Raw genomic sequence first — 11,436 nt, forward strand, 5'->3', positions numbered from 1 at the left:
AGCGGTGCCACTGTCTTGACACTAAGGGCATTGATGGGCTGGTTACCATGGGAACCTGAGCTGCCGATCCCATCCCATGGAGCATGAGGCTCCCTTCCAACAGTTGATGGCTATTCATCCCTGTTCTCCGCAGCACTGGACAGAGGGCCTTGTGCCTGCCACTGGGTCTTCAAAATCCTCCAACAGTACAGGCTCAAGAACATCAGGAAGAGCTGGGATTTGATGGGATGAGAGAGCCCATAGGGTCTGAAGCACCATGGTGGTCTCCAGGGTGGGGCACTGCTGGCCCTTGCGCTCTGTGTAGCTGACCTCACCTAGCAGCAAACTAGGGCATCATGGGGTCATCCCCATGCAGGAACACAGGCACAAGCCCGGGAGGGGCCCGTCTGCCAGGTGACTCCAAAAAACAAGGGATTAAAATTCAAAAAGTAGGGGTGGAGACGGTTCAGCCAACAGACATGGAGATGTACGAGTGTCACCTGCTCCTTCACAAACGCTCACATCCTCCCTCCTAACCAAGAGGCTCTGGTCAGGCAGAGGCTACATCTCTTACCTCTGAGGGCCCAGCACCAGTGAGAGCACACAGCAAACACAGAATAAGTGAGGGCATGTCCTCTGGCCACCCTGGAGTGGCCCCTCCATGATCAGAGAAATGGCAGGATTGGAACTGATCTTCAAGAGCAGCCAGAGGACCAACTACGGATTGACTTACCCAGGAAGCCCAGAGCCTTGTGGCAGAAATGAACAAGCCAATAGGCAATGTCGGGGTGATGGGGGCTGGGGAGCCTAGGAGGGCTGGGGAAATGAGGGCAGGCATGCAGGTGGCTGGGAAGGACAAGAGGCTAGCCAGGGGGTGGGAAGGGCATCCCAGGGAGAAAGAATAGCATAAGGGAACCTGAAGGGAAGCAAGAGCGTGAAGTGGTTCAGGATAGTTGGGGCCAGGGCAGAAGGAGGCCCGGTAGCAGGATGGACAGGTGAGAGGTGATAGAGGCCCCCCGGCCTGTGCTGGACAACAGCAGCAGGAAAGCAGGGGGATCTGAGAGCCATCCAGGAGACCCACGAGACAGGCTGAGTTACAAACCAGACGGGAGGCATGGAAGCAGGGGGAGGAGGCGGTGACTTCCGGTCCTCGAGCTCAGGCACTGGGTTTGCCAATCCTTTCTGGAGACAGGGACCACACAGAGAAGAGAAGGTTTACAGTGAGGGATGATTCCTCCATTCATAGTGTGCAGAGTTTGAGCAACTGAGTGTAGCATCCATCCTCAAAGGACCAAAACGGATTGGGGCATACTTTTCCCTCCCAAATGGAGAGATGTAAGTTTCAATACCGATGACAAGGAGCCAGCACCAAGTGTTCTGGATGGAAAAGTGCTGACACGCAGCATTGTGTGTGCGTGTGCATGTGAGCCAGGTGGAAAGAAGGAGAAACAGTGGCCAGTGGGGTCCACATAGGCTCTTTGTCAATGGCAGCAGTGAGCTGATGGCTTTCTGGCCCGATGGCTTACCTGTATCTGAGAAACAGGTCCAAGGTCAGTCAGCCAAAGGTGATGACAGTGGAAGGCAGGTCAGAGTGTATGGGTTTAGACCCTGGCCTGTCAGTCACCGGTTTGTGACCTGCACAAGTCAGAACTGAACTGGGCCTGAGCGTTCCTCATGATTAAACAGGCCTGGTGACACCTCTTTGCAGGGGTGGCACAAGGGCTCCATGAGTGGGAGCACCTGCAGAAGAGACATTCATTGGCTAGACACAAGCACGTGCCAGGGCTTCTGGTCAATGCCAAGGCCAAGCCACAATCCAAAGGCCAGAAGGGAGAGAGCCAGCCCTCCACTGCAGGGCCCTGGAAGGAGAGGGAGATGCATCAGCCCCCTGGCCTGGGCGGTGGAGGCTCAGAGGAACTGCAACTTAGAGGCAAAAATCTGTGCAAAGGCTCAAGACCCAAAAGGGCCCAGGGTGTTCTGCAGTGTGTGAACGGTCCTGCAGGGCCCTGGGGTCACCCAAAGCCCAAGGCCAGGCAGAGGCCTCAGGCAGGTGCTTCGGGCTCTCCACCCCGTCCACAGCTCTGTTGCTCACTTGCGCTGTTGGTTTCTGCCTTGAGAGACCCAAACTCTTCCAGGGGACCGTTCAGCTGAGCATCTACTCTGGCCTGATTCAGAGTCTCCTCCTGGCCACCTGGCTCCACGCACAGCCACTCAGCTTCAGTCATCTCTCTCCACCACAGTCCCCGTGACTTACCAGGGCAGTCTATTCAAATAAAACCCTGTCCACTTAACACTGTTACCATCTGAAGAAAGATGTCAAACGGAGGGTATGATACCATATGATACCACGAGCTTCACAATCCCAATCTTATCTCTCTCTCCACCCTCACCCCACCACATCACACCCAGAACCTCTCCATTTCTACTCCCAGGCCAGCCTGCATGCATGGCTCTTGGCTCAGAGTATTAACACAAGACAGCCTCAGACTGAAAATCAAAACCAGATAACTAGGTCACAGGTGACTGCTATTCTGGGCCTCCCCTTGTCCCCCTCAAGCCCCCAACACTCTGCTCGGAACAAATGCTGGCCCATTATTCTAACACCTGGCTAAAGCTTCAGCTTTTTTTTTTTTTTTTTTTTTTTCTGATTGTAAGAACAAGCTGTCTGCAGCATGACAATTTTCCTCTGCTGACAAGTGAGTTAAGCAGACCCACCTGAAATTCTGGGCCAGGTATGTCCCGTGCTGTAGCTATTTTAAGCAAAACTATTTAAGGCAAGTTCAAAATCATTTAAGGCTCTTAGATCTTTTAGGGGCCCTGGCAGCCAGCCTGCCTTTTTATGTTCAGACTCAGAACCAACAAATTAGCTCAATACCCCAGGCAAAGCAAAAAATGCAAGGGAAAGTATGGTACCGAAGCACCACCTTTAAGATAAATATCACTTCCAAAAGCTGCAGGTGCTGAAATGTTGTGATTTGGTTGGTGAGAATATCTTGTTGCCATCCCTTTCACATGCATAACCTGTCTTTTCCTGGAGTCATTGGGGTCAAAGGTTACAATGTATATAGGTTAGAGTGAGGGCCATGTGGGCCACCAAATGGTTTGAAAGAGAAAGAAGCAGAGGAGGGGAACCTGGGTGGCTCAGTCAGTTAAGCATTCGACTTCGGCTTAGGTCATGATCTCCTGGTTCGTGAGTTCAAGCCCTGTGTTGGGCTCTGTGTTGACAGCTCAGAGCCTGGACCCTGCTTCGGATTCTGGGTCTCCCTCTGCCCCTCCCCAGCTCATGCTTTGGCTCTGTCTCTCAAAAAAACGAATAAACATTACAAAATTAAAAAAATAAAGAAACAGAGCGGGTAGAAGAGAGAGGGTGATGGCTGAGAGCAGGATTCTAGGGCTCTGGGTCTGGCTCTGCCCAAATAGCCTGGTGATCTGAGCTAGGCATTCTGGTTCTGTAGGTCACCAATTGCTTGACAAGCAGACTGGCCCAGCTCAGGAGGCCTAAATAGGGGCTTCTTCCTCCACCTGTGTGTCCACAGACAGTCTTCAGACAATCCAGGAACACCACGATGTGCGCATGTGAGGTGCATTTTTCTTTTCTTTCCCCCCCCTTTAACATTTCATGTGTATCGACATATATGTGTGTACGTGTGTGTGCGTAAGTGTACATATGTATGTGCATATATACGTGCATGTCTGCACCCACGTGTACACATCACCATATATAAATTTTGATACAAAGAAAAGCACAAAAGCACAAATTTATATGTTATATATACACACATGTATGCCCCTATATGTGTATATTATGAATTATAACACTGCAGATAAAGTTTGACATTCCTCTCTCAGTTTCTCCCCCCTCCCTCCCTTCTACTATTAACCTGAACTTGATGTGGATGCTTCCTACATGTGTATGCATTCACAAATAATACAGAATTACTTAGTGTGTTTTTTAAAGTTTACATAAATACTACTACACTGTGCACTGCCAATGTGCCTTTTCACATGTAGAGATTTATCTCTGTAGATACTTATCTGATTAATTCCTTTCTTATCTTTTTTTCTTAGAGAGAGTGTGTGTGTGTGAGTGGGGGAGGGGGCAGAGGGAAAGGGAGAGAGAGAGAGAAAGAGAGAGAGAGAGAATCCTGAGCAAGCTCCATGCTCAGCGTGAAGCCCAACTCGGGGCTTGGTCCCACAGCCCTGCGTTCATGACCTGAGCTAAAATCAAGGGTCAGACGCTAAGCCAACTGAGGCACCCAGGTGTCCCTGGTTAGTTCCTTTCAAGCTATTGTCTAATATTCCATCATGTGACCATTTTGATTTATTTCTCCATTCTCCTACTGATGGATATTTAGGACGTGTTTCCTTTCATTTAAAAAATGTTTCTGTGACCTTCCTCTGCAAGGCTCCTTGTGCACTTACGTAAGGTCTTCTCCCCAGTAGAAGCCTAGATATGAACCTGCTGATGCAATTCTACCTCATTGGCAAGGGCCAAATTGCTCTCCATAGTAGTTATACCGATTTCCACTTTGACCAGCAGCCTCGGGAAGTTCCGTGGCTCCACATCCTTGTCAACACTTGATACTAACACTTTTCCACATCGGCCAATCTGACGGTGTGAAGTGCTATGTTGTCACTGCCTCGTGTTGCACTGTCCTCATAACTCCCAGGAGGCCCAGCAGCTTTCCTCGTGTTCGTTGGCCGTTTGGGCTTCCTCTTCATTGAATTCCCTATTCATACATTTCTCCATTTTTCTACGTGGCACTTATCTGTTACTTATTGATTTATATCTTTTTAAATAATCTTGGCACCAACCTGTGTGCTATATGTTATAAATATGTTTTCTAGTCTACTATGTGCTTTTAAACTCTGTTGTGATGTGTTTGTTACACAGAACTTTTCATGGATCAATCTCTTCCTTTATTTGTTCTTCTTCTGTCTTAAGAAATCCTTTCCTGGGGCGCCTGGGTGGCTCAGTCGGTTGGGCGTCCGACTTCGGCTCAGGTCATGATCTCGCGGTCCATGAGTTCGAGCCCCACGTCGGGCTCTGTGCTGACAGCTCAGAGCCTGGAGCCTGTTTCAGATTCTGTGTCTCCCTCTCTCTCTGACCTTCCCCCATTCATGCTCTGTCTCTCTCTGTCTCAAAAAAATGAATAAATGTTAAAAAAAAATTAAAAAAAAAAAAAGAAATCCTTTCCTGTCCTAATGTCATAAAGGTATTCCACTCTGTTTATTTCTAGCTGGAATTTACTATTGTGTAGTGCAAGGTGAGGTAAGGATCTGAAGCGCCATTGACTAAAATGCCCACCCTTCCCCACCCATTTGTAACTCTTCCACTCGCACATACATGTTCCCATACGTGCCCGGGTTTGAGTTGATCCCATTGATGGATGGGACCATCCCTGGGCCAATGTCAAACCATCTTTATGGGAAGTTCCGCTCCCTGGCACAGCACACTCCCCTCCTTTTTCTCCCTTCTCAGAGTCGTCTCAGGGATTCTGGGAACTTACTCTTCCATGTGAATTTAAGCATTCAGTTGTATGACTTCATATCCCATATAAAACCCTGTTGGCACTTCAACTAAATTACACTGAATTTATAGATTAATCAGGGGAGGGGGCATGTGATAATCAGTCCTCCCATGAATGAACATGGCTCATCCCTTCATTATTCAGACCTTTCTTTCAAAACATCTTTCCAATATTTTATAATTTTCTGCCTGGAAGTTTCACATTTTTTCAAAAATTTATTCCTAGGTTTCTAACAGCTTTTATGCTACAGTGTTTTATCATTTCTTTTATCTTCTCAGATGTTGCTGTTGGATAGGTAGCTACCGGTGACGAAGCACCCTGTTCAATTCTATAACTAATTCTAATAGTCTCTAGATTCTCTTGGATTATCCACGTAGTTACTTATACCACCTGTCAATAATGATTATCCACGTAGTTACTTATACCACCTGTCAATAATGACATTTGACTCTTCCAAATCTTTCTTCCTTCTTTTCTTTCTTTCTTTCTTTCTTTCTTTCTTTCTTTCTTTCTTTCAACATTGTGGTGCATTATCTGGGACGGAAGGGTAAAAAAAGAGGCGAGTTTGGTTCTTGCTGATGCATATTTTTCAATGGAAAAGATCCAGAGCCTTTATCAGTCTGAAAGGCATCCATCTCTCTCTCTCTCTCTCTCTCTCTCTCTCTCTCTCAATTACTTTTGCACCACTTAAAATACACGGAATCAGGTTATCAGTTGCATAAAAGAGAGTAAAACAATCGAGCCAGGAGTTAGAGCATCACAAAGACCCATGAGCACAGCAGGGCTGTGAGTCAGGGCAGGTAGGAGGCATAACACTAGTTGCCCATTAAGGGTTTGGGGAAAGGGTCTCACAAAGGACACAGACCAGAGAATGCAGCAGGAGACAAAGAGCAGGGAGCAAAATTATCAGAGGTGACATACACTGTGTGGACCCAAACGGCTTCCATCCCTTGTTTTCCCTCAGTTTACTTATCCATAAATCAAACCTAATAATATCTACATCTTATTTATGAGTCACGAATTCTCCCAGCTGAAAAAGGCAAATAAGGTTTTTAAAAGAGTTCTTAGTGAATAGGTAGAGGTTGGAATGCTCCAGGCCTTTTCCACATTAGCAGTTCACTTGGGGGAGGGAGGGAGAAAAGCTGGTTTTGGAATAAAGAGTAATAGGCTCTCCTTGAGTAAACACACACACACACACACACACACACACAGCCTCTGAGACTGCTCGGATCCCCAACCAACTAATCCTTCCGTTTGCGAATGACACCCTGCCTCCCAAGCTGAGCGACAGCACCACGGCAGTCTACCCTGGCTTCATTGGACAGAACTGGAGGGTCCTTGAGAGACTCCCCAGAAGGTCCCAGGTCGGGGCAGGTAGGTACCTGGAGGAACCTCCCCCACGGGTAAAATGACAACAGCACACTGTGTATGAGACTCAGCTCAGTGAGTCTGACAGAAGTTGTTTCAAAGCCCTGGCATTTTTTATTCTGGGGGACAGGAACTGTGAGGGGGAGGCATTGTGTGTGCCTCTCATTGCCATGTCCAGGAGCTTCACGGCTCAACGTCAGTTCCCCTCTGCTCCTTTAATTATAGGAGCCAGAAACCCAGGCACTTTGTAATTTACCGTGCAGTCTGAGAGTCACTTTGAGCTGAAGACAAATTGCCAGGCCACCTGGGCAGAGCAGCGAAGTGTAGCAGGAGCCGGGGGGCCCTAGCAACCAACGGGGATGGCGCCCCGAGGAACACCTTCTTCAGGCTGGACCATCAGCTGGGGAGATTTAGGAACCACAGGTAGAAATGAAGCCAGTGCTACCCAAGGCAACATCTTCCATCACAGGGTGTTTGAAGAGACCTGAACAAACTGTATAAAAGATACACAAAAAGATACGGTGGCATTCTTTCAGACACACTCTGATCTGCCGCCTGAAGTACAGAGCAAGCCGCAGAAATTGACTTTTCCGGAAGGCCACACATCTCACATTAGCAGCTTCTGTGCGGGACTTAGGATGCAGAAGAAATGTCATTTACATTGGGGCCACACCACACTTTGCTGGCTTCTGTCACGGGTAATGATGAAACTAAATTTAACACCGCCTGGCACTAGGGTTTGAGTTATGAGCTGGTGCTTCCCTGTCGCTTCGCTTCATCCCTCTAAGTGTGGAGTTTGTAGGAGATTTGTTAACTGCACAGAGAGGTCCCCTGGTGGGACCGCACACTTCAGTCTGTTGCCCCTCCACGGGCCACAAATCAATCCCTTGCCCCGCTGCCATTCTGTGGGGTTGGCGCAATGGAGGGGGGGGGTGGGGGGGGGAGGGACCTGCCTCAGCCTCCTTTGGGGTTATGCCACCTTCGTGCCCAGGGCTTGTCCTCTCTTGCTAATTGACAGTGATAGCGATGGCCCAGGCCGTGGGAGGGCTCTGGGCTCACTGACCAGGGTTAGGGCCCGGCCTGGGGTTTTGATGCCCGACAACACTGATCTTCCCAACAAATGCAGCCAGTACAGACTGCCACCGTCCCTACAGTTGAAGATGGGATGGGAAAGTGACTCGCCTAAGGTCATACAGCTAGTGTGGAGACCAGCCCTGAGAACAGCGACAGAAGCTCAGAATCAAAGCCAACTCCCCGGTGCCGGTGCCGGAAGGGGTCTTAAACGCAGGACCCCTGCCTCCAGCCCACCGCGCGGGTGCAGGGTCCTGAGCTGCCTGCAAAGCCTCTGACGGCTGCTTCCAGGCTCCGGGCCGCCCTCCCTCCTGGAGCCGCGGACACCGAGTCAGCACGGGTCCCCGAGCCTCTGGGCCACGCGCGTGTCACCACCAAGCCGCGGGGCCGCCCGGCGCGCTCAGGGTCCGGAGCCCCGCGCCGCCCCCCGTCGAGGACAGCGGGTCCGGTGTGGCGGAGCGGGGATCCGAGGCCAGGGAGAGCTTGGTGGGCACTGAGGACAGCGCCCGCGGGCAGAGCGCGGCGCCCGAGACCGGCTCCCTCTCCCGCCCCGCCGGGCAGGTGCCCGCGCCGGGCCGCCGGGCCGGCGGAACTGCCCGCGGCGCTCCAGGCCCGAGTGGGCGCCCTGGGGCCACCCGATGGGTCCCGCCGAGCGTCCCGCCTCCCCAGGCGACTCCCCGCCGGGCGCCGCGGCCGCCCCCCGACCGCGAGGGCCGAGCCGATCGGGACCCCTGCCCGCGCGCGGCCGCCGCGCCGCGGGCCGGAAGGAGGCGCCCCCTCGCGCCGTGCCCACCGGCGGCCGGGAAAGTTTTGGGCGCGCGGGGCCGGCCGCACTCACCTGGCCCAAGTTGAGGTAGCCGTGCGCCGCGGCCACGCGGTCCGCCGCGGCCGGGCCGCCCAGCACTTGCACTGCCCAGTGGTTGGTGTAGACGGGGCGCGGCGGCGGCGCGGAGCAGGCGGCGGGCAGCGCGAGCAGCAGCAGCCAGCGCCAGGGGCGCGGCGCGAGCGACCGGAGCCCGGGCCCGCCGGCGCCCCCCGCGTCCACGGCGTCCACGGCGGCGGCCCGGGGAGGCGGCCGGGGCCCGGGCGCAGGCGGCGCGCGCGGAGGCATGGCAGCGGCAGGCTCGCGCGGCGCCCGAGCGGCGAGTGCGCCGGGGGGGTGGGGTGCCGCCTTTTAAAGCCGCTCCGCGCCGGGGAAGCGCCGCCGCCGCCGCTGCGGGCGGGAGCGAGGGAGGAGGAGGCGGCCGCGGCGCGTTCCCGCCCGCGCGGCCCGGTGGCGCCCCTGGGCCCGCGCTCCAGCGGCTCGCACCGGGACCAGCGCGAGCCGGGGGGTGGGGGGAGGGGGGCACCGGGCGGTGCGGGCGGGCGGCGGGGGAGGCCCGAGACGCCCCCCACCGGGGAACTTCTCGCAGACTTTTAGGGCTCTCGGGACACAGGCCCAGGGCGGCCCCGAGCGGCGGCCCTGTCCACCCCCAGCACGTTCTACCAGGAGCCCCGAGAGGCTCCCCCCGCCCGGGGCAGCTCAGGTGAGTCCAGACCGGGGAGCTCAGGCCCGAGCCCTCCCACCCGTCGGGCATCCTGGAGGCCTCACCCACCGGGTCGAGTTTAATCTCATTGAAGGGTGGCCTTGCTCATCTCAGTGTGAGATGGTGGGTTTGCACGGGCTCTGGGTTCCAAGGGAAAGAAGCCACAAGGAAAGACAGAGTCATGGCCCGGTGGAGAACGAGGCCTGATTGGAGAGGCACGTTAAGTGGAGCCAAGACCGCTGACAGATTAGCCGGACTCAAGGAGTGCACAGCAGAAACCCCGCGGCGCAGCCGACCCTGGAGAAGCAGGTGGTACAGGTGAATCCCCAAGCTGTCTACTTCGTTTTCTGTGTGATCTTGGGCACGTCGCTGTCCCTGCTGAGCGCAGGGCTCCACCTGTAAATGGGGATGACAACAGTATCCACCCCGTAGGGCTGTTTTGAGGATGACATGAGCTCTTGCGGGGCGATAAGCTGTCCATAAACGTTTGTTTTTATGAGCCCAGGGCCTGCCACATGGTAGGTGTTCACTCGTGTAGACTCTTAAAAGCTCCCGGTGAGCTGGTACCAGTCAGTGGGAAAGTGAGTTGAATCATCCTTGCCCCTGCTGCCTGGAGCAGCCTAGAATGCAGCAGGTAATTATTTGGTGCACCCTGGAGAATTATGGAAGTGTTCACACTGTGAACAAGCAAGTGGGGAGAGGTGAGGACTGCTTCAGGATCTCTTCTCCCATTACTTTCAGGACCCCTTGGTCCCAACTGGCGACACGTGGAAAGCAAGCCTTTACCCGGATGAATACAGGAGAGAAAACAAAACATAGGCCCCAGAAGGCCTTGAGGTGGGAAGGCAAGACGACCACTGATCCGATGTCCTGTTTCCAGGAGAAATTCCTATGGAGAGCTCGCTCGAGTCTGTGGCTTGGCAGATAGAGGTGGGGCAATAGGGGGCAGGAGGGGTGGGGAGAAAGCAGGATCTGTGGAGGTGGCTTCCCCGGGTCCTTTCCAGCCTCCCTCTCAGGAGCCCTTTGGTTTCGTAACTGACATGATTCATCCTTTCTGCAGGCGTGAGTCACCCTGAATGGAGGTGAGAGCACGGGAGGTATGGTAGGAGGCCCCACAGGGACAAACCAAATCCTTGTTCACAGGGCTTCTGCCAGGGAACCTGGAACCTGGGGATTCATTTTCCTCACATTTTTCTCTTTTCTGCACTAGATGCAACTTCTCCCACCTCACTCCCCCTGGCCGAGTGTGATCAGCTCCCTGGACAGACACTCAAGGCCTGCCCCATGCTGCAGAATCAGGCCCCTTGCATCCCCATTACAGACGGCCTAGACGCTAGCCTGCCCCTACCCACTTAAGACACAGGAGGCCCTGAGGCAAGCTGGGCTATCCTAGAGGTCACAGCCCCCCTCTTAGCCAAAATCATACCCAGAACCCTCACCCTGTCTCTTCCAGAGGTCGCCTAGCTGTCCACAGAGAAGGGATGCTGGACTGAGTCAAGGGGCTGGATTAGAAGTCTCACTCTGTCACTTATCAGCAATCCATGTGGGAGACACCCATCTCCCTTCTGGCCCCTGTCACCTGGACTGGGTCGGCTCTGTCGCAGATCCTGTGTTGTGCCTCTTCAAGTATGTGGCGCTCTTCAAGATAATGCTACACTGCACATAATCTAAGTTATTATGAAGCAATTCGTCCCTCCCCAGAGGGCCCCCACACACACACCCCCACCAAGACAGCAGTGATTTTTGACAGGCAGAGATAAGAGTTTTTCCATAATAATTTAGTAGATTCAGGGATTCAGCCCACTGAACTGAGGAGCCTAAAATGTGTCTGAATTTTTATTTGGAGGGATCTGAATTTATTTTATTAACAGATCTGGTCCTTGTGAGCTACACTTGGCATTTATTGTGGAAGTGCCCAGGCACTATTTTGGCTTCAATGTTCTAGGAAGACTAGCTTCCCC

General features: G+C 53.3%; 1 protein-coding gene across 2 annotated transcripts in view; it reads right to left on the bottom strand.

Moving 5' to 3' along the window:
• Positions 1-9,171, bottom strand: part of PCSK6 (proprotein convertase subtilisin/kexin type 6) — a 191,543-nt gene extending 182,372 nt beyond the window's left edge. The window contains exon 1 of one of the 2 annotated variants that reach the window (XM_060617833.3): positions 8,788-9,171. In XM_060617833.3, coding sequence (XP_060473816.2) covers positions 8,788-9,060 — 273 coding nt within the window. In that variant the 5' untranslated portion in view covers positions 9,061-9,171. The remainder of the gene's footprint in view (positions 1-8,787) is intronic. The other variant, XM_060617834.3, reaches the window with a different exon arrangement.
• Between the last annotated feature and the right edge of the window lie 2,265 nt (positions 9,172-11,436).

This window comes from Panthera onca, chromosome B3 (assembly GCF_046562875.1).
Source record: "Panthera onca isolate mPanOnc1 chromosome B3, mPanOnc1 haplotype 2, whole genome shotgun sequence".
Lineage (NCBI taxonomy): Eukaryota > Metazoa > Chordata > Mammalia > Carnivora > Felidae > Panthera > Panthera onca.